The 23,634-nt window shown below is 45.4% G+C and overlaps 1 protein-coding gene across 1 annotated transcript in view; it reads right to left on the bottom strand.

Moving 5' to 3' along the window:
* Nucleotides 1-23,634, bottom strand: part of LRP1B (LDL receptor related protein 1B) — a 3,634,433-nt gene that overhangs the window by 1,852,169 nt on the left and 1,758,630 nt on the right. The window contains exon 21 of the mRNA XM_085647014.1: nt 14,265-14,447. Within this exon, the coding sequence (XP_085503140.1) occupies nt 14,265-14,447 (183 nt within the window). The remainder of the gene's footprint in view (nt 1-14,264; nt 14,448-23,634) is intronic.

Genomic DNA, 23,634 nt, shown 5'->3' on the forward strand with positions numbered 1-23,634 from the left:
GTCCAAATCCACTTTAATTTTTTTTAATAAATTGGGCATAATCCTCATACTCTTTGCCAGCCTCTTTTATAGATTTTTCCTTTTCACTGCAGACCCTAGTTATATTGACTTGGCAGTCCACTGCCCCAGATCTTCTACTATCCTGCTGCGTAGGTTTGAGAACACTATCAATGTTATCACAAACAGGAGCAGCAGTACCTATGAGAGTCGCAGTCATTACTGGGGTGGCTGATATGGCTGGAATGCTGGCGATACCAACTCCATAGCGTTGCCTGTAAATTACCTCTATGTAAGGAATTTATTCCCCTTCTTGCTGCAAGAATGTCAATTTGTGTTGCCTCCTTTTTGCCTTTTGATTAAGCAATGTGCTATTTGTAACTGGAACATCCGCTCCACTCAGGTTCTTCTGCTGCATACTCTTCGCATCACTTTTCAGCAGGAGTTAGAAAAGTTAGTGTAGTTAGTGCAGCAATAGTGACATCAAAACAACTAGGAATAGAGTTGGTGGGCAACAAGCCTAAACAGGGATCCTCTACTAGGAGGGGCTAGCCTGCCACAGCAACTCCTCACCGAAGACCCCCCTTACCTCAGTGAGGAACCTGTGGGCCCCCACCTCATCTCTCACACTGGTGCATGCCATCACCGTCTGAATCTTCTTGAGCAAGGTTTACCGCCTTTCCACCTTCACACTGCACTATCGGCGAAATCAATCCTGGACTGGCTACACAGCCACTCTCGTGCACCACAATGCAAAGAAAGAAGTATGAACCTCCTCTGCTTTTCTTTTCCCCCCACTCTACACTGGTACAGTTACAGTAAGGCTAAGGCTACAGCGATCCTTGGCCATATCTAGCAACCCTGGCATCTGCTCCGGCGTTTCTGACCCAAAAGTCAAATCATGTGCATCGGAAATGACTACTAGTGAGGGAGTGGAGCCTGAAAGCCCTCAGCAGTGAGTCATGTGGACCGCTGTCTCACTACCCTCCACATTTGCATACTTGTAGTGATACAATGGGAGAACCATGGACTCTGCTCTTACCAGGAGAGGCCAAGAAAGAACCCACTCATCACAGTCACTACAGATTGCCTTTGATAGATCAACAATGCATTTACCTATACCAAGGATTTCAGATTCTTTTTGAATGAGGAATTGCCAATTAAACACTTGCGTTGCCTTCATCAAGCCTGGGATGTTAGGATCATTGGTCCTTTACAGAAGTGTAGCTTCACCTAGGCCACGTGATATGTTAATATTTGTAAGCGCTAGCTATTGAGGTTTAATTTCTGTGAAATGAGCATCAAGAGCAGAGCGGAAAGTCACCTGCCCATTGCTCTAACCTGAGTGCACAGTTTTGCACAAAATGGAACTGCAATGGGGCGGCCCAATGCTCTATAGTCCCTGCCAGCTCCCTCCCTCCAGAGGAAGCCAACATTGCTCCTGCACACAGGCAGCAGCAGAAATGCTGCTCTCTTCGTAGAGGAGCAATTCTTTCATCTGTTTTCTAGCCCTCTTGACAGTGGGCAGGAGAATAGATGAAAAGTTCTCTCCAAGTGAGTGGGAGCAGTTTTCTTGCTCCGGCCCGCTGGGAGTGGACTTACAGTTGGCTCTTTCAGACAGCTCATGCCAAGGAAGAGCAAACAGCTATGTTCTGGGGTGGGAATCCCGAGACATATGAAGCCGGCCCTAGGGGGTGGCGTCCCCGGGTCCAATAATTACTCCACAAGGAGGGCTGCTTGGCCCCCCTCATTTGTTAATCTAGGGTCTACCCAAGGGAGGGGGGGGTCCCTGGGCCAAAAACGGCCAAGGGAGGGGCTGTGCAGCCTGTTCCCCTTTCAAAATATAGTCTAGCCCACGGTGAGATGGTTGTCCCCGGGGCCGTTAATGGCCAAGGAGGTGTGGCGCCCACCCCCTCTTATTGTTACATAGTTGGCTGGCCCTAGGGAGATGGTGGTCCTAGGGGCACATATCGGCCATGGGGGGCGTATGTGCATTCTCCCCATAAAATAAATTAACAGGACTTAGCCCAACGTGACTCTAGATGTGCACATTTGTTTTTCCTTTAAAATCTTACAAACTACTGAACTGATTTTCACCAAAACACAAAAAGCACGCTTTCTGGACAAAGATCTAGCTTTCTGCTAAATTTGCTGTAATTCCTTTCAGCTTGTTGGGCTGTTGCCTCTCCTTGACGAATCTCCCTGAAACGTCCAGACACCAGCTGAATTCAGGTGTGTACTAGCTTTAAAAAAAATTAAAGATTTGTCAAACTGCACCAAAGTAATTATCAAAAAAACCTACTGCCGATATATATATATATATATATATGTTTGTATGTTATAGTTAGGAAATGGAATTTAAAGAACCTTAGAAATTCACTAAAAAAGCCACAGGTTACAGGATCATTATAATTAGGCTGACATTTCACTCATACAAAACCAGAGAAATTCAGACTCTCGTCCCCGCAATGCAATGCTTATGACCTCACATATTTCATCCCTCATGACATGGTCAGTTACATCACTGATGACATCACTGATGACATCGCAAAGGAAATTACTGGTGACATCATCCAGTGACTGTGAGTGTTTTAAAAAGTGTTTATGAGTGTTAAATATATATACCAAGGTATATTGGTGAATCAGTGGTTTATGAGTGCCTGATTGGATGTGGGTGCATGAGTAAATGTATAAGTGAATGTATGGTTGAGGATTTGTGTGAATGTCTATATCTGTTTGTCAGTTGGTGTCTAAGTGGCTGTATAGGTATGTGAGTGGGTACGTGAGTTTCTGTATGGGTGAGTGATTGGTTGTCTGAATATGTGTATGGGTGTCTGAATGTCTGAATGTCTGTGTGGGTGGGTGACAGGTGTGTAATTGTCTTTATCGATGACTGTGTGGGTGAGTCCGTGGCTGTATGGCTGAGTGAATGTGTGTATGGCCGTGAGTGAATTATTTGTGTCTGCTTGTATCAGTGACTATCGGTGAGTGAGTATGTATTAGTATCTGCATGAGTAAGTGAGTGAGTGTGTGCATTACTGTTTGGGTGAGTAAATGGCTGTGTGGTTGACTGTATGGATGAGTAGGGGTATGACTAACTCTATGGGTGATTGTCTCAGTCTGTGAGTGGTTGTATGAGTGGATATGTTTGTTGGTCTGTGAATCAGTGAGTAGCTGTGTAAGTACTTGTATGGGTGTGTGAATGGGTTTGAGAATGTTAGTGTGGAAGTTGGAGTGGGTGTATGAAAGGTTATATGGGGGTATGGGTGAGTGGGTCAGAGATGCTGTGGCTGATGTCATCAGTGATGTTATTTGAGGTGTCATCACTGCTATTACTCACCATGTCATGAGTGATGTAATATGTAAAATCATAAGCAATGCATTTTGGGTGGTGCAAGCTATAGTTAGCTCAGCAAAATATAACTGCAGAATTTCATTGGTTTTATACAAGTTAAACCTAAGCCTAACTATAATGTCCCTGTAACCTTCAGTTTTTTCAATGAATTTCTAAGGCTTTTAAATTCCATTTCCCGAACTACAACGTCGCTATTACCTTTGTTTTTTTCAGTGACATTCAAAGGTTTTTTAAATGCTGATCCCTAACTCTAACGTCCCAGTAACCTTTTTTTTGTGTGAATTTATATATTTTTTAATCAGTGGTAGCGTTTGCGAGTGGTGGAGAGAGGGGCCTGGGCCTACAACCAGCTTTCAGGAATCCAACTGTGTAGGACTTACAGGAGGTACAGGGAGGGCTTCTTGGCCACCCAAGGTCCCTCAGGAGTAAAGTGTACTTCATCCCCCCAACCAATAGTGTGCCAGGAGGTGCATTTGCAGACTGGTGGAGAAAGGGGATGTGGCCTGCGAAGACCTCTTAGCACTGGTAGCCCGCTGTGTGAGATGTACTGGAGGTAACAGGAGGGGTTTTATCACAATGTGATTTCATTGGGCAGCTAAGTGAATAAAAAACATCTAAAATCAACTACATTCCATCTTTCTCTTCAATTAATAACTAAGGTGTCAGCCATTTGTACACATCTTAACGGTCCAATCTATATTATAGAGAACAATAATCTTTGTTCCCAACCTTTAAAATACTACTCAATTCCTATTATACATATACAGATTATTGCAATAATATTTACAAGGACAGATTACCTATATTTAAAATTGTGTCCTGATTGGCCTACTCAATCTCATTTGTGTACAGAATCCTAACATAGTAACCTAAATGTGGAAAAACAATAATGGCAATAAGAAAAAGTCAATCAATCCATATAAAATTAATTACTGCAATTAGCTAAAATAACCTTGTGGCTAATACCACTGCGACCCACAATAAACCTTATTTGTTACTCATTGTAAATGAATGAATCCATTTGAGAATCCAAAAATTGCTTGGTTTCTTTAAGGTTACCTGATCTTTGCATATTACTTTGTTGTTGTATGACCCTTTCAATGTATGGTTTGCACTGTGGTCCTGAGTATTATTGTAGTCAGTTTCCTGAACATGATACATGTCTGAGTGCTCTACGCTAAAAAAATAAATATTTACAAGTATCTACGTGTCCTATGTGCAACATGGAATGAGAAAAGTGTTTGTATCATACAGTGACCAAGCAACCTAATATAACCTGCATCAAAGTGTCTTCCTGGCCTAGATGTGAGTTAGCCTGTGAAACCATGTCTGATATGCCCTATTGTATAAGAAGATTGCAGGACCCCCTACTGTTCTATCATTACCCAATGTGCGTCCACAGCTCTTCTTCACTGTTGAGGACCCATGGTACACAGATACTTAATTCCACAATGTACCTTGATTCGAGTTGTCGCAAAAATCTGCTTCTGTCCCCTCCTCTTTCTTTGTCCTCAACCTGATCAATACAGAAGAAGCTTATCATGTTGTTTCGACTGTTGTGCATGTCGGCAACATGTCCTGCTACCGGGCAGCCAACATTGTGGTTCGATATGGCTCGGGTATGTTCCAACACGCGTTTCTTGGCAGGATGGACTGTACTGTCAATGTACTTCTTCTGATACAGGCACATCAAGCAATATATCACACAATTTGAGTTGCAGTTAAGAAACTTTGTGATACTTCTCCACTCCCTTTTGCCTGGTATGTTGTAACCCCTGATTGTCACACTATTCCTGCATGCTTTGCATCTAGCACATGATTAGAACACTGTCACATCAGGTTATTTCGATGACTTATCCATGCAGTAACTATGGTCCAGAAGATCTTTGAGGGGCACACTTTTTCTTAGTAATATCGGGTCTTTCAGGTGATACAAGTCCCAATATGGTATCAGCCTCAGGATACTCCAGTGTTTCTGGATCATCCCGAGGATTTGGCTTGACTCAGCAGAAACTTTTTATATCAGCCTTATTGTGCCCACCTCCCCTCCTTGTTTTTGCTTTGCAGTAAGGAGTTTTTGGTTATCATTTTCTGGACCTTGTTAGCTGCCTCTCTCAACACAGTCTCAGAGTAGCCCCTTTCCCTGAGTAACTCCCTTTCTGCTTCATTGTAATCATTGGGCAGCAAACAATTGAGCTTTACTCACAATAACTCCCCATAGGGGATGCTGCTGACTAAACTATGTGGGTGCTGTCTCTGTGCATATAGTGTGGCATTTCTGGATGTGGGTTTTCTATATAGTATAGTGCATAATTTGCAATTTTTGAAAAATACTAGTAGATCAAGGAGTGGTACTGTTCTGCTAATGTGGCTGGTGAATCTCAGTCACAGCACATTGTCATTCAAGATGGAAATGTATGTTAATGTTTCTGCCTGAGTACCCCACCAAACAATAAAAAGATCATCAATATATCTGACCCATAGGGTCACCTTGTCGACTCACTGTTCATTGGGTTCCGTCCAGGCCATCTGCTTCTCCCATCAGCCGACGAAAAGATTTGTATAACTGGGGGTGAAGCACGTGCCCATGGCGGTCCCCTGTGTCTGCAAATACTACTGCCAAGATAATATTGTTAATGAGGCAGAAGGAAGCAAGTTGTAATACCATAAGATTGTGTATATATATATGTGTTTGTGTGCGTATGGACTTGCCACCCTTCCTTTCTACAGGCTCAGCCCCAAATCTTCTGCCTGCTTTCTGTTTCTGGACCTGTTTTTGTTGGGTTTTAGTACTCTGCACAATTTACCACTGCTAACCAGTGACAAAAAGCTTGTGATCTCACTCTAAACATGGTAAAATTGGCTTATCCCCAATTGGCACACTTAATTTACTTGCATAGTCCCTAGTAAAGTGGTATAACATGTACCCAGGGACTGTAAATTAAACGCTATCAGTGCATCTGCAGCATTCATTGCACCACCCAATTATTTAGCCTTACATTTCAGTGGGGTGGAAAACTCTGTACGGTTCCTCCACTTCAAAGTGGGCAGCAGCTATAAATATTGGAACCTTAGACCCAACTCTTCATTACACTTCTGGACCTGTACTCCTAGCCAGGAAGAAAGTCTGTTGTGCTGCTGAAAAGACTGCCACTCTGCTGGCCTGCTGCCCTGCTGCCCTGCTCCCCTGCTGTCCTTATGCCTGGCTGAGAAGGACAACTGTAATCTCTAAATCTAGTACACTACAGTGACTCAAAGGGCTAGTTGGCCGACCCCCTAATAAAAAACCTCAGGTGCATCAGAGGCTCCCAACAACCTTTAACCCAGCACCTAGACTCTGCCATCTGTGAGTCCTACCCTTCCAAGTGGTGCCGTCCCATTCCTGGACTCTCAGAGTGAGCCTGAAGATGGTCTGCCAGCCTATCTGTAGATCCAGCAGAACCTCTCCTCCATGGCACGGCACATTTCCGGCAGAACAGGCGCTTTGCCTTTGCTGCTCGATGCATCACCCTCGGAACTGACGTATCGTCTGTATTGTGCGGACTTCTCCAACACAAGGACATCACATCGCCTGTCATAGCCCATCACAGTGTTTTTTCACTTTTTTAATATTAATATATGAAGTGCTGCATAAATGCTTTTCACATTGCCTCTAAGTTAAGCCTGATTCCAGAGGGTTGAGCACAGGTTTGTTTGGGGTTTGCTTATGACTTCACCCTGACAAGGATTGTGATTTCTGCTTGACTATGGTTTCATCCCCCTCAACCTGTAATCCAATTTCTTACATTAGTGAGGAACGTTGAGGATTGTTTGTGCAGTGCAATATAGTGATTTTGTGTCACACTGAAATTCGCAGATGAATAATCTGATTGGCTCTCTGCTTTTTGTAAATTCTCTCTCATTCTACTGACTGTTGTGCCTGAAACCACACCTGAAAAATGGAGTTTGAGCTTGCCAAATAGATGCCTGGACGGATGCCAAGCTCAAATCAGCCAATCAATCAATCAGTGTATTTGTAAAGCGCGCTACTTCCCTGTGAGGTTCTCAAGGTGCTGAGGGAAGGGGGGGCGGGGGGTGCCGCTACTGTTTGAAGAGCCAGGTCTTGAGGAGTTTTCTGAAGGCGAGTAGGTCTTGGGTTTGCCGTAGGTGGGTAGGGAGGCTGTTCCAGGTTTTGGTGGCAAGGTAGGAGAAGGATCTGCCGCAGGAGGTTGTTCGTTGGATGCGGGGGATGTCGGCGAAGGCGAGGATGGTGGAGCGGAGCCGGCGGGTGGGGGTGTAGAAGCTGAGTCTGGTGTTCAGGTAGGCTGGTCCGGCATTGTGGATTGCTTTGTGTGCATGGGTGAGGAGCTTGAAGGTGATCCTCTTGTTGACGGGTAGCCAGTGTAGGTCTCTCAGGTGGGGCATGATGTGGCTGCGGCTGGGGACATTGACGATTAGTCGGGCTGAGGCATTTTGGATGTGTTGTAGTCATCGTATGTGTTTGGCTGGGATTCCTGCGTAGAGTGCGCTGCCGTAGTCCAGTCTGCTGCTGACGAGGGCCTGTGTCACTGTTCTTCTTGTTACGGTCGGGATCCACTTGTAAATCCTGCAGAGCATGCGGAGGTTGTTGTAGCAGGAGGAGGAAACGGCGTTGATCTGCTTAGACATGGAGAGGGAGGAGTCGAGGATGAATCCTAGGTTGCGTGCATGGTCGGTGGGTGTTGGTGCTGTTCCCATTGTGGTCAGCCACCAAGATTAATCCCAGGCTGAGGGGGTGGGTCCGAGGATGAGGACCTCTGACTTGTCCGAGTTCAGCTTAAGGCGGCTGCTCCTCATCCAGTCGGCGTTGGCCTTCATTCCCTCGTGGAGGTTGGTTTTGGCGGTGTGTGGGTCCTTGGTGAGGGAGAGGATGAGCTGGGTGTCGTCGGCGTAGGAGATGATGTGGAGGTCATGATGGCGGGCCACTTGTGCGAGGGGGGGCATGTAGGCATTGAACAGTGTCAGGCTGAGGGATGATCCCTGGAGGACGCCGCAGATGATGTCGGTGGCTTTGGATCGGAAGGGTGGGAGGCGGACACTCTGAGTTCGGCCAGAGAGGAAGCACATGATCCAGTCAAGGGCCTTCTCTTGGATTCCGGCTTCTAGGAGGTGTGTCTTGAGAGTGCGATGGCAGACCGTGTCAAACGTCTAGGAGGATGAGGGCTGATGTTTCGCTGTTGTCTGGTTGGTGCCTGATGTCGTCTGTGGCAGCGATGAGGGCAGTCTCGATGCTGTGGTTTCATTTGAATCCGGATTGGGACGGGTCCAAGATGTTGTTGTCTTCCAGGTGGCGTGCCAATTGCATGTTGACGATTTTCTTGATGACCTTCACCGGGAACGGGAGCAGGGAGATGGGCCAGAAGGATGTTGTTGTCTTCCAGGTAGCGTGCCAATTGCATGTTGACGATTTTCTCGATGACCTTCGCCGGGAACGGGAGCAGGGAGATGGGCCAGACGTTCTTGAGGTCTTTGGGGTCTGCCTTGGGCTTCTTGAGGAGGGCGTTGATTTCGGCATGCTTCCAGCTTTCCGGGAATGTCGCTGTTTCGAAGGAGATGTTGATGATCTTCCGTAGTTGAGGTGCGATGGCTGCGTCTGCTTTGTTGAAAATGTGGTGAGGGCACGGGTCTGATGGAGATCCTGAGTGTATGGAGTTCATGACCTTGCATGTCTCATCGTCATTGACGTTGGCCCAGGAGGTGAGGCGGTTGGCGCTGGTGGTGTTCGCAGGGGAGCTGAAGTCTGGAGTAGTCGGGGCGGTCGTGGTGTTGAAGCTGTTGTGGATGTCAGCGATCTTGCGGTGGAAGAAGATGGTGAGTGAGTCGCACAGTTCTTGTGAGGGCGGGATGTCGTTGGTGTTGGCGCTGGGGTGGGAGAGTTCCTTTACAATGCTGAAGAGCTCTTTGCTGTTGTGTGCGTTGTTGTCCAGGCGGTCTTTGAAGGAGGATCTCTTGGCTAATCTGATGAGGTGGTGATGTCTGCGGGTGGCGTCCTTGTGGGCTGCGTGGTTGTCCGGTGTGCGTTCATGGAGCCATATCTTCTCCAGTTTCCGGCATGCGCGTTTGGAGGTCTGGAGTTTGTCAGTGAACCAGGTGGCTCTCTTGCTGGCATGGCTGTTGGAGTGTTTCTTGAGTGGGGTGAGGGTGTTGGTGCAGTCGTCGATCCACTGTCTGAGGTTGCGGGCTGCGGCGTCTGGGTTGATGGGGTCGGTGGGTGGGTTCTGGGTGAGGATGGTGGTCAGCTGGTCTTCGGTGACTTTGCTCCAGCAGCGGTGAGGCAGCTGTTGGGTGCGGTGGAGCGTGGTTGGTTTCTTGAAGGTGAAATGGATGCAGCGGTGGTCGGTCCAGTGGAGTTCGGTGGTGTGGTCGAAGGCGACGTGGGTGCTTGTGGAGAAGATGGGGTCCAGAGTGTGGCTGGCGGCATGGGTGGGTGCGGTGACGAGTTGTCTGAGGCCGAGGTTGGCGAGGTTGGTGATCAGGGTGGCAGAGTTGGCAGAGTTCTTGTTCTCGAAGTGGGAGTTCAGGTCCCCGACGAGGATGTAGTCCATGGAGGCGAGTGCGTGGGAGCTGACGAGGTCGGCGATGGCGTTGCTGAACTGAGCCAGGGATCTGGCGGGTCTGTAGATGAGTGTTCCTCTGAGGGTGGTGTTGGGGTCGATGTGGATCCGGAAGTGCAGGTGTTCGGCGGTGTTGAGGGTGTCGTCTGTGTGGTTGGCGACCTTGAGGGTGGACTTGTGGACGATGGCTATTCCTCCACCGATTCTGTTGGCGCGATCCCTGCGGGTGATTATGTAGCCGTCCGGGATGGCTATGACGATGTCGGGCGCTGAGGAGTCGTTCCACCAGGTCTCGGTCAGGAAGGCCACATCTGGGGCGGAGGTGTCGAGCAGATCCCAGAGCTCGACGGCGTGTTTGTGTGTGGAACGGTGGTTGAGAAGTATGCAGCGGAGGTGGTTGGGTCCAGTCCTTGGAGGTTTGATGGCTCTGTCACAGGTGAAGCTGCAGGTGCGGCAGGAGAAGGGTCCATAGGTCTGTTTTGGGGCAGCCCAGAAGCAGGTGTGGTTTCGGCCAGCGTTGAGTGCATGGAGGGTGCTGGCGTCGTAGCGGAGTCTGGTGTTGTGGCGTTCGCGGGGTCCACGGGTTTTGGCGCTGGGCGCGCTCCAGGCGCAGACGTGCGCAGACGGGCTTGCCTTAGGCACGCCTTTAGTGTGCTAGCGGCGCGGCCACGCAGCGTCTGACATATATGGGGAGGCAGGAGGGAGGAGCAGCTGGGACGCGGGAGCAGTGAGTCGGCAGGGGGCGGGGCCGCGGGGGTTCAGCGGCGGGAAAACAGTGATACAGAAGGAAAAGTGGGCACAACAACAAGGGGGAAAACGAGTGTTACAGCAGGAAGTGGGGCACAGAAGTAAAAAGGGGCACAAAAAGGGGGGAGAGACGAGTGGCACAGAGCACAAGCGGGGCCCAGTGGCACAGAAGCAAATGGATGACACCTACCAGCGGTAGCGGCAGCAGGGGCACACAGTCGGCGCTGCATGGAGGGGGAGTGACCTACCAGGAGGGTCAGAGGTCGCTCACCGCGCAGCGTCCGGCATATATGGGGAGGTGGGAGGGAGGAGCAGCTGGGAGGCAGGAGGCGGGAGCAGTGAGTGGGCAGGGGGCAGGGCCGCAGGGGTGCAGCGGCAGGGAAACAGCAGTATAGAAGGCAAAGTGGGCACAAAAAGGGGGGAGAGATGAGTGGCACAGAGCACAAGCGGGGCCCAGTGGCACAGAAGCAAATGGACGGCACCTACCAGCGGAAGCGGCAGCAGGGGCACACAGTCGGCGCTGCGTGGAGGGGGAGCGACATACCAGGAGGGTCAGGGGTCACTCAACTCACTGCGCAGCGTTTGGCATATATGGAGAGGCGGGAGGGAGGAGCAGCTGGGAGGCGGGAAGTGGGAGCAGCGAGTGGGCAGGGGGCGGGGTCACCGGTTGCAGCAGCAGGGAAACAGTGGTACAGAAGGCAAAGTGGGCAGAACAACAAGGGTGGAAAATGAGTGTTACAGCAGGAAGCGGGGCACAGAAGTAAAAAGGGGCACAAAAAGGGGGGAGTGACGAGTGGCACAGAGCACAAGCGGGGCCCAGTGGCACAGAAGCAAATGGACGGCACCTACCAGCGGTAGAGGCAGCAGGGGCACACAGTCGGCGCTGCGTGGAGGGGGAGCGACCTACCAAGAGGGTCAGGGGTCGCTCAAGTTCCTCAAAGGGAGGGACTCCCATCCAAGAGCAACACCGGTAAGCTGGAGCAACAAAAGACACCTAGGGCCTGGGCTTTTTACAGTAACAGAAGGGGATGATAAGGTGGAAAGGAAAGGAGAATACCTAGATACCAGTTATGTGATGCAGCATTCAGCTGAAGGTAATGACTGAAATGGAGCTCCCGTGCCAGAATGAAGAGCACTGTGTCTTCAAGAGTCTTGTCCTCAAAGGAGCTGATGGGGAGGAAGGTGGAAAGGGAATTCAGGCTGTAAATGCCAAAACTCAAGAGGGGCTTAGCAACTGGCCTTGCAGGAAAATACATAGACCATGGAGGCAGAGGAGAGGGAAATTGCTCCTGAGAGGAGCCTCAGAGAGCTGGACAGTTAGGCCTGCAGAGTCTAACAATGTTGGTGGCAGCATATCTACAGTGTATGAGAGGGTCCACAGTCCTAAAGATCTGGTGCCTGACTTTGTGGTGTGGGAAACATTGACAAATGGTTTGAAGTTTATGAGGTAGCTTTGCCAATGCATAAGATCCCTTAGTAGGATTGTGTGGGTTAACCCCTGGAATCATATCCTTAGTGAAGGTAGGGACACCCTACTAGCCCTAGAGGAAGGAGAAAGGATGATGTATCCCCCAATAATGGAAACTCTTGTGAGGAAGCATTGTCTCATCCTTGAAAAGTATAGGCAAAGGTTTATGGACAGCCAGAAGCTGGTCCATCAGTCGTGGATGGATTTTGTAGATTGTTTTTGCAAGGCACTGGATGGTTGGGAGAAGGGCAGTGAAGTAATGGACTCCAGAGTAACTCCAAGGGCCAGGTGGCGGGCCTACTGATCATAAGTCTCAGGGACATAACAGGTTAGATCCTTGGAAGTGGGCCTGAAGGTGCTCTGCTAGTCCAACTGTGAAGCCAGCGGAAATGGTGCATCGCCTCTGCAGTGCATCTCCAGCCGAACTGGCGCACTGCCTTTCCTGCACAATGGATCTCCCTTGGAACCAATGCATCGTCTCTGCACGGACTTTGCATCACCCATCGTAGCCCATCAGAGCCATTGCATGTCAACTCAAGGACATTGCCTTGCACTTTGCAACTTCCCGGAACCGCCACTGTGTCCCCACATTGCCCCTGTTGCATACTGCATCTTTCACACAGGGCTTCACATACCTTTGCAAATAAGATTTAAAGTGCTTCTGTTCAACAGGCCTAACTGGATCCCTATAGCCGGCCCGCTCTCTATCGCGGTTGGTCTAAACTTTGTCTCGGTCCGGCCTGACCAGATAACTAAAGCTATCCTTTTAAGCCCACTATTTTCCTCTTCAAAAATCCTCCAAGATACATATCGGGGAACTGAGGAGTTTGCAATGGAAGAAACCCAAGGAGTTCAGGAATGTTTGACGAATTTGGAATTCAGCTTTGGGGACTAAACATTGTTTGTTCTGGATTTGCATAAGGATGCAATATTAGACCATAAATGCTTATTACATTTCTGTGCTGGTTGTGTCAGAAAATAAAAACTGCATTTCGTCATCTATGAAACTCTCATAACCCCTTGATGAAAAGCTTCCCATTTGTGGATACTTTCTTAAACACAATACTATGTGTCCTATAAAATATTCATTATCAAAAAAATCAAAAGTCTTTTGTTCATTATTTTACCATAGAATTTCCTTGGGAAATAATACGAATTAGAACAAAAATGGTAATCTTCATTATCAACTTCTGTCATTCATTCTTTCTTCCTTTCTCAATTTCGCCCCTCCCCTCCCCCCCCCCCCCCGTTTCTTGCTTTCACTATGGACAGGGACTGAATGTTTTACTCTTCTTATTTACTGTTCAGGCAGGGTGCCAGAATGTGCAAAACTGAGAACAAATGCGATAACCAATGTCAATATACTGCATTAGTTGTGCCATCAAGTGCGGAATAAAAGCGAGAGATGTTATCAGCTATCAAAATAAATGATGGTTGATGGCAACAAAATGAATTAACATGGTTACCATTACTAGGAATATGATAGTCTAGGATTAATGTTATCCGAATATCAGTTTCTATTATAACAAAAAAATATCATATACGTTTTGTTATATAACTCTACTACACATTTACGTCTGTTATTTGAGGTGTTTAAAAAAGCAATTGCCTATTTCCAAACAGAAATGGAGTATTTACTGAAATCATTATTGGAGCATTAACATCTCACAGATGGGAGATTTAACAAGACACTTATGTTTGAATTTCTCCCTTTGAGATTGGATTACAGAAACCTGCACGCATCAGAGGAGGATAAGGGAGTGCGGTTCAATGTTATACATTAAGCCTTAAGCAGAGTTATAAAACTGTACAGATTTACATCACCAGTATTTACAGTTTGAAACATGCAGATGTCGTGAATTTCCTAGGATCGCATAGTTTTTGATAAAGTGGGAATCTGGTATATGAACTAGGGTTAGAGGGTTCAAAATTAAGCAACTCTATTACATATAGAATCTAGTCAACCTATTTATGGATTGCATTTTAGATATAAGTCTTCAAAGTATTAAAAATACAATCTACTTGCAAAGTAGCTACTTTCCTTCAGTTGTGTGAAACAAGTTGTTCAAAACTGGTTATTGTAATAGCATAACAATTGTATCTCTTTTTTCCATACACATTATACCTGTATTTTTGCAAGAAAACTTTGTCTTTTCATCACACTGGCGTAGTGTTCCATTACAGCCTCTTTCATCACTCCCATCTTCACAGTCCTTTTCACCATCACAGTGCCATGGCTCTGGGATACAATTGCCATCTGGGTGGCATTGGAATTCTTTCCCATCACATCCTCCAGAAACGGGCTTATCTAATACATTCGAAAAGACAAAAATATTGTTTTTTTAAATAATCTTTCTTCACATATATTAAACGTTTTTATATTTTCCTAGATGTTGTATAGCAAAAATATGTCACAAACCCCTACAAATAATAAAGGTTTCATTTTGCTATGGAATGTTCTTAAATGGGCATAATTTAATTATCTTCATTTCACGGAAAGAATGTGATCAATATGAAGGGTACATTGTTGTCCGAATTTGATTGTATTTTGAACTCGAATTAGGCAGTAACAGGAAGGAATATCCGAGGGTAGCCCATTAGCATGTTAACATATTTAGAAATAAAGGGGCAGATTTACAAAGAACTGACGCATCTGCGTAGATGCGTCAGTTTCCTTGCACCAGTGCCAAATGTCCTTGTGCCACCATGGATGCGCTGTATTTACAATACAGTGCTCCATGGCACAAGGATTAACAGATGTGTCAGCAAGTCTGACGCATCTGTTGGCCAAAAAGTGACGCATTGCCGGAGTTGCTCATGAAACTGAAGCAAGTCCATCAATGCGCCACAACAGATAGGTGAGTCCCATTCCAAAAGCCCTGCGTCATTCCTTACACCTGGTATGAGCAGGTGTAGCAATTTTGACGCAGTGAAGGTGTAGAGTGACGCAGTGAAATGTTGTAAATTTCACTGCGTCAGTTCTACATGGAATTTTGAGTAGGAACGCCCACTCTGCATACATTATACCTGACACAGGTATAATGTGATGCAGGGCATGTTTTTTTTCTGCACATTTTTCTTTATTAAACTTTCACATTCTGTGAGAAAGAACATGTCCTTATTTGTTTCAATCTTTACCCTCAATTCCCATTGTAACCGCTTCAAGTGATACTGCGATGCCTTTCTGAACAAGGTTTCCAAAGTTGTATTCAGAACTTCTTATAAAATTCCCATCACCAATGCTACAGAAAGTACTAACATGCCTACAGACGGCTGATACGTATATGTTACCCATTATTACACTCAACCTGACTATTGCCTTTTTTTTTTTTTTTGACAACAAACTTTATTGCCATTTTTAAGGACACCGGGGAATTTGTCCCCATACATGGTACCAAGATGAAGAAAAGAACAGTGAGAGGTGGCATCCTTGTTTAGCCCCCCCCCCCCCGGTCTGCAGAAGACTATTGCCTTTTTAATTCAATATCTTTTACAATTCCATGTCACAGATGGTACATTGTATACACCTGTTTATTTACATAATCTGTTTCCATTAATAACATTATAATACATTGGATTCTACAATCCCTGTATAAATGCCCATCTCCAATTTATATAAAATCGCGACTTGGGGAATAACCCATTCACCGATTATAAAGAAAAGACGTAATAACTCAACTGTAATAAGTTTGTAGAGCTAGGGGTGGGCGGAATTTGCGTAATCGCGTTACGCAAATCTCCGCGAAACGGTAAAAGATCTCCGCGAACATGCAGAAAGTTCCGCGAACACGCGGAATTGCTTGTTCGCGATACTTTTTTCCTGTTCGCGATCGCTGTTTGCGTGCTCGGGGTGAAATATCTCGCGAACACGCATATTGAGAACGCGAACAAGCAAAAATTTCGCGAAGTTGCGGAACGTAGATTTTTTTGCAATTTCGCGTTCTCCGCGGAACGCGAAATTACCCAAATTTCGCAAATTCCGCGAACGGAACGGAATTTACCGCCCAGGCCAGAGCCAGCAGCCGAGGTCCTAAGCAGGGTCACCATACAGCTGTTTAAAGCAACAAAACTGAAACATTGCTTTTCTTTTTTCTGCTCTATTTTGTTAGTTTACAGTGATGAGCACAAAGAACATGTTTAATGTTTTCACTCCTTAAATAATTATAGAAAAGTTAAAGTCTTTCTGCATGTTTCATCACATTCTGAGCTACTGCAGCTCTTTTAAAGGGTCTATTTCTATCCTTCATGTTTGCAAACATCCTCTCTCTTTCATATGAAAGAGCTATGTACCAAGGTTTTAAGTGGTTTATGGAAAAGGTAATGGTGTGACCATGTATTATCATACATGATAAGGATATTGCAAATCACATTGGAGTTCCATAATCTTATTTAAAAAAGACTTGGCCTTGTTCTTCTATCTGGTTATGGAACAAGGAGCCGGGGAGCCTGCATGGCTGATATATTGGATGTCATTAATTAAAACAATATGTATAAGTGAATGAGTAAAAGCAGCTTCACAGTTAACGTTTAATGTTACCTTGTGAATTCATTTTGGAAATTTACATTGTGGCTGCATCTGTCAAAATACTGTAAAGTTTATCAGAATATGGAAAAGTTTTGGTCGCAAAATATCTTTTAACATTCAGTGTCCTCGGGGCTATGTCTTTTTAGGATTAACATAAAATGGGTGAGGTTTCCATCAAATAGGTTGTTCTAATTCACATGTTTATCCGCATAAATACGTTGGGAGCATGTGCACTGAATAGTGATTGAAATCTGCTACTGCAAACCCAAATATGCTGTCTAAATATGGAGGCATGTAATTCTGCAGAAGCCCTGGCAACAAAATGATGTAACATTGTTTGGAACATGCTCCCCAGTAGTGTGCCTGCAATGCCATGTTATATGTGTTTCAGGTATTTTTATGTGTTGCCTGCGACAGGGCATGCTCTGCATACGCTCTCACTTGTGAGAGATATTGTATAAAACAATCCAGTAAGCAAATTGCTTATAATTTGTTGACTTAATTGTCACTCTTATGTATTGCCTTACAATTAGCCAGTGCGTGCTGGTTTCACTTCTTCCTCTTTTGGCTGGTGCTTGGACCAAGTACTGACTGCTTCAGCTTGATTGCTGTCCATCTGCTGCTAAGTGATTATGGTGCTCTTTTTATTTTATTGGGCGTCGATAAGAGTCTGTAGGATGACCCTCAGATCTTCAAAGCTGTATTTGCAGCAGAAGCTTCCCTCTTATCCTTTTTGAAAACCTCGGGGAGCTGTAACAATGTCTACAAGATGGACGGCCCTCGATGGCACATATATTACTTTCAACAACTCAACAAGTGTGCTGTGGTATTTGTAGATATTTTGTCCACAGTGACTGCAAAAGTCCAAGAGTGCTGATTATGAATGTGAATGTGCCATTTAGTGAATGCACAATTTCATAATGACACCGCAGCAAGGCAGACTTGCGTCACAGTCCTGTGTGACACCATTCCTGTTTACGAGGTGGATGCTGACAATTTTATCAAGAGGTGAGTGGATGGAAAACACATGGTGGTGAAGCAGTCAACTTCTGAAAAACAAGATTTTATTTTATCTGAAGCAAACTCCCTTTCTTCCTAGCTTTAATCACAATTCACAATTGAAAGGGTTGCTGTAAGTAGAAGGCAGATAGTAATGCACCTCAGCTTGCTAAAGCTTTCCCAAGATGAGAAGAATGCACTTCATCAATTACCTGAGTGATGAAGGTTAAGAAATCACAACATTGTGCAGCAGTGGGTGTCATCAACTTAAGTAAATTGAGACTCGATCTAAATACTGCGGTAAATCTAAAATTGAGAACTATTAGTATTTCCATCCGATTTCAGATTTCAAGCGTGGGGGCATATTGAGCTTGCACCTGGGACTCTGTCCATGCAAATTCCTCTATCTTAGATGAATATGTGTCAGCAATCATGTTCAGTATTGTGAGGATTTATGGTCATAAAGGCTTTGTGCCACATGTTATCCCCCATCCTCTACATAGCAACTCGTAATTGTGCGCTTACCACTGCCTGGGTCGTATTGTTTTTGTGTGGTAATATATTTCCCCCCCGAGACATTTCTTGCTTCTGATTTTATCAGGTAAATTCGAGGAGCTGAGTGTGAACACTTTTTCAATCTGACATTTTAAGGAATGGTGCAAACATACATGAATAGGAAAGCTGAGATTAATATGTATTTCCTAGGCAACAACCTACTGCCAACCAATGTCTACAGCAATTTTTAAGAAATGCAGGCGCCTTCATCTTTGTTTCAGAAACAAGGCAAGCTGTCTCCCGCAAATGAGAGCTAATGGCTATGCCAATGTCTTTTACCCATGTTGCAGAGCAGTGTGACTGCTCTGCAGCATGGGTAAAAGGTATTTAAAAAGTGCTATAAAAGTTACTTTTAAAAAAACGATATGAAAAAAACTTATACCACTATTAGCCATGTTGCACAGCATCCACGATGCTCTACAACAGGGGTAAAAGATATTGGCAAAGCCAAAAGCTCTCACATAGGTCAGACCAATTGGCTTTGCCATTGCTTGTTTTAATGTTCTATCTCTTTTGTGTTGCTGGTAGTCATCTATTTTTGCGCTGGCTTTGAGTAGACTTAAGCAACGTGTTATTACTTTAGTACCCGATTTACAGTGAAGTGGCTCATACCCTTGGGCAGTAAACTTTTATATCAGTCAGTAATGACTTGGTGTTATTCATTATTGACACTGTTGCTGGGGTCATCATCCATTTAAGATAGTATTCTCAGCATATAGGATATTTTAGGAAGGCAGCAATCTTTACAAAATGAGGCAATGCTGGTTTTAACGTTGTCATTTCCTTGTCTAAAGTAACTCTTTCTACATATTGACTCTATAAATTGTGTAATTCTGAAATGTCTACATAATCCATACAGATTTTTTTTATTACGGATGTGTTCTAATGTCAGTAAAGAATGTAATGAGAAAATAATGCACCCAGTCATTTACAATACAACTATGTGCTCAACATGCACAATCACCATATTTCAAACTGGTGACTGAAAGTACAAAAACATTGTTTGTGTTGTGGGAGTAAAGAGTAAAGCCCTTTAACCTATGAGGCGTAGAGATAGGGTAGGGTTATGCGCACTAACATGCTGATGTCCAATTTGATTACGTGATGGTCTGACAATAGAAGCTTCTTAAAGAAAGGAATGTGATCCTGCGTGAGTATGTGATGGCATGGTCAAGTGCATGGCCTGGTCTGTGGATGGGTGCACTCACTGTCTGAGTGAGACCCAATGTAGACAAAAATGTAAAATGGTTGGCGTTGTATTTGTAAATCTGGATACAACCAATCTTGCAGTTGTTTGTAATTATACAGAACAATGCATCAGATCCTTAGAAAGCAGAGCATGGTTTGCAGTAGTGCTCGATGAATTATGGTAAATTAGACCTAACTCTATTATGAATGCGGACGCTTCTAATCAATATAGAGTTTTCGGGAACTTCGCCTTCAATAGAGGGGTTATATTCAGCAGTGAACCAGGTTTTAGCTCAAAATAGTAGCTCTAAAGGTTCATTGGTGATCAGCGCATGGATTAAACAGCAATTTTAATTCCTGAACGGTCATTGTAGAATTGTTCTTTGATTTGTGTGCCTTTATTTTTAATGATTTTCATCAGGTTGGATCTAACATTCCAAATGAGGAGAAGCATTTCAAGACCGACTTCCAACGGTTGTCCTTACCATTTCCACAGCCTGTGCGTTTAACAGCGGTTGGGCGGTGGGGCCGGGTAGGGGGGGATTTCGACAGACAATGACAAGGGAAATAAATTATTTATTTAATTTTCCCTCTTCATCATCCGTCAAAATCCCCAGCCCCCCCCCCCCACTGCCTCACCGCTCTTACCTGCATGGTCTGTGGCTGCATTTGCAGGATCCCAGGTTTGGCTGCTTAACGTAGTTTGCTCTGGGGTCAAAGAAGCGTGCTGGTGGTCCGAGGAGTTCTACTGAGCAGAGGCAGTTGACGGAGAAATATTTTCCTTAACAGGTTTCCTTATTGTACCCCCAGAATCACATAAAACCTCCAGAGAGGATGGAAGGAGTAAGGTATATTAATATAGCAAACCTGTTGCAAACCTATTTCCGTTGTCTGAAAAAGGCAGTGGGATTTTATAATAATTATACCTTAAGTATGATCACATTTATATTATCGGCTTTTCAATCAGTAAAGCAATGCTGACTACCTGTAGTCTGTTTAAATATGTATTTTGAAGGCATTAAGCCTGAGAACGACGTTGTACATTTATTTTTAAAGTGTAAAACTGGATGTTACTTCATCATAATGCAATATATTTCTAGCTTGGTTGGAAACACGTAATGTAAGGATTGTGAGTGGGAGGTGGCAAAGGATGCTGGAGGAGAATGGCAGCATAAAAAGAAATGAGATCTAATAGGGGGCAAGTGTAATGATGCGCCAATGAGAACATGCATCTTTTTAAGTAAACACATTAAGTGGCTGTCATAGGTTAATCAATGTTAACAGAATATCACTGAATCCATTATGGATTCAAGGTGATGCACATAAAGTTGTAGAAAGTCTCAAAGCAATACTGTTGTCTCTTGCAGAAATTGATTTAACAATCACGCATTCCCGTATCCCTTGGCTTCATTCTATTTAGATACAAATGTATGGGTTTTACAACTGATGTCCAAAACGAAAATAGAAGTCATTTTCTGTTCTACAGGGACACATAAGAAAGGATGTTATTGTTTCTGTTTGAATAGACATTGAATCCTTCATGCACATTGTTCTGACAAGGTGCATATGTCTGATTTATGGCAGTCATTCTGATGGCTGTGTGTGTCTTATTGAAAGTAAAATGGTTGCAGCACTGTCATAGGTTGAATTACAAGGTAATATGTTCAAGTATGGTAGGGTGTCCATATTGTAAATACCACCTCCAAAAAAAGCGACATATACTTTCTGAGCATAATGGTACTTTTATAATGATTGAATATGAGCACAAAAATATCCACGCTGGAATGATGGGGGCTGGGGGTGCAAGGACACGGAACGTTTGGCTGATCGAAAAGGTGAGGGCTCTCTATTAATGGACATATGTCATCTCGAGATAAAATTTGAGCTTAAATTAGGAAATATTGATTTTTTCCAATACTGTTTCTGTTCAATTTCTATCCACTCTGTATCATAAAGACTGAAATTAAGTTAGTTGTTCAGTAAATGGAATTTGCCCTATTAAGATACTTTATTATTTTCTTTGGAGGACACGTTTTACAGTGCTGCTGTAGTACATGACACAATTAGCAATGCAGTCAATGTGTAGCATTTAATTTGCAGGCCCTGTGTACAGGGGTTGCCATATTTGTAAGCACATTAAATTTGCCAGTCAGATGTATACCATTTTTAACAAGCATGAAAAGGAGGACACAGGCACGTTATCTCTGGTCTGCAGGAGTAAAGTGCAAAGACTCCTATTGGCAAACAGGTTCAGCAATAATAAGCAGATATCCAGGGGAACACTACAGAAAAGCTGTTTGTTAGACCTATCACCCTTTGTGTGGCCTTCTCCCCACACTTTTACCTGCTTACCTCCACTGTTTGCTATATCTTTTTGTTTACCACTGTTGAACAATGCTAAAGTGCATACCCTTCTCCATTAAAACATGGTGACATTGGTATTTACCTAACTGGCATATTTGGTTTACCTAAAAGTCCATTATAAAGTGGTATACCATATACCCAGGGCCTGTAATCTAAATGCTATTAGTGGCTCTGCAACACTGGTTGTGCCACCCACACAAGCAACCTTTCAAACCTGTGTCAGGCCTGCCATTGCAAGGCCTGTCTGTGCAGTTTACTGCCACTTCGTCTTGCCATTTATTTAAAACCACTTGCAAACGTTAAACTCCCCGTTTATTACACATAGGTCACTCCTAAAGTAGGCCTGAGCAGGGTGCTGTGTAACTAAAAGGTTGGACATGTACGTTTAAGTTATACATCTCCTGATAGTGACAAACAGCTAAATTTGATTGTCACTGCTGTGAGACCTACTTCTCTCATAGACTAGCATTTGGAATTTCTTAACAATCAATCAATCAATCAATCAATCAATCAATCAATCAATGTATTTGTAAAGCGCGCTACTCACCCGGAGGGTCTCAAGGCGCTAGGGGAAGGGGGTCCGCTACTGCTCGAACAGCCAGGTCTTGAGATGCTTCCTGAAGGAGAGGTGGTCTTGGGTGAGGCGGAGGTGGATGGGGAGGGAGTTCCATGTCTTGGCTGCCAGGTAGGAGAACGATCTTCCTCCCATGGTGGCTCTTCGAATGCGTGGAACGGCGGCGAGGGCGTGGCTGGAAGATCGTAGCTGGCGGGTGGGAGTATAGAAGATCAGGCGGTTGTTGAGGTACCTGGGGCCCAGGTTGTGGAGGGCTTTGTGTGCGTGGGTGAGCAGTCGGAACGTGATTCTCTTGCTGACGGGGAGCCAGTGAAGGTCTTTCAGGTGTCTGAAGATGTGGCTGTGTCGGGGGATGTCTAGGATGAGTCGTGCGGAGGCGTTCTGGATGCGTTGAAGTCTTTTCTGTAGTTTGGCTGTGGTTCCGGTGTAGAGGGTGTTGCCGTAGTCCAAACGGCTGGTGACGAGTGCCTGGGTTACCGTCTTCCTGGTTTCGGTGGGGATCGATCGGAAGATCTTTCGGAGCATCCGTAGGATGTTGAAGCATGATGATGAGACGGCGTTGACTTGTCTGGTCATCGAGAGGGAGGAGTCCAGGATGAAGCCCAGGTTGCGTGCGTGGTCTGTTGGTTTGGGTGCGCTGCCCAGGGCGGGGTGCCACCAGGAATCGTCCCAAGCGGAGGGTGATGGTCCGAGGATGAGGACTTCCGTTTTGTCGGAGTACAGTTTCAGGAGGCTGTTAGTCATCCACTCAGCTACGTCTTTCATCCCTTCGTGTAGGTTGGTTCTGGCGGTAGTTGGGTCATTGGTGAGGGAGAGGATCAGCTGGGTGTCGTCGACGTAGGAGATGATGTTGAGGTTGTGTCTGCGTGCGATGGCTGCGAGGGGGCTCATGTAGACGTTGAAGAGGGTGGGGCTGAGTGATGATCCTTGTGGTACACCGCAAATGACTTCGGTGGCCTCGGATCTGAACGGGGGAGGCGAACTCTCTGGGTTCTTCCGGCGAGGAATGAGATGATCCACTCCAGGGCCTTCTCTTGGATTCTGATGTTGCGGAGGCGCTGCACCAGGGTGCGGTGGCAGACAGTATTGAATGCTGCGGAGAGGTCTAGGAGGATGAGGGCCGCTGTTTCCCTGTTGTCGAGCATGGTTCGGATGTCATCAGTGGCTGCGAATAGGGCGGTCTCGGTGCTGTGGTTGGCTCTGAAACCGGACTGTGAGTGGTCGAGGGATCCGTTCTTCTCGAGGAAGGTAGCAAGCTGTCTGTTGACGGTCTTCTCGATGACTTTGGCG

The sequence above is a fragment of the Triturus cristatus genome, chromosome 3_2 (genome assembly GCF_964204655.1).
Source record: "Triturus cristatus chromosome 3_2, aTriCri1.1, whole genome shotgun sequence".
Lineage (NCBI taxonomy): Eukaryota > Metazoa > Chordata > Amphibia > Caudata > Salamandridae > Triturus > Triturus cristatus.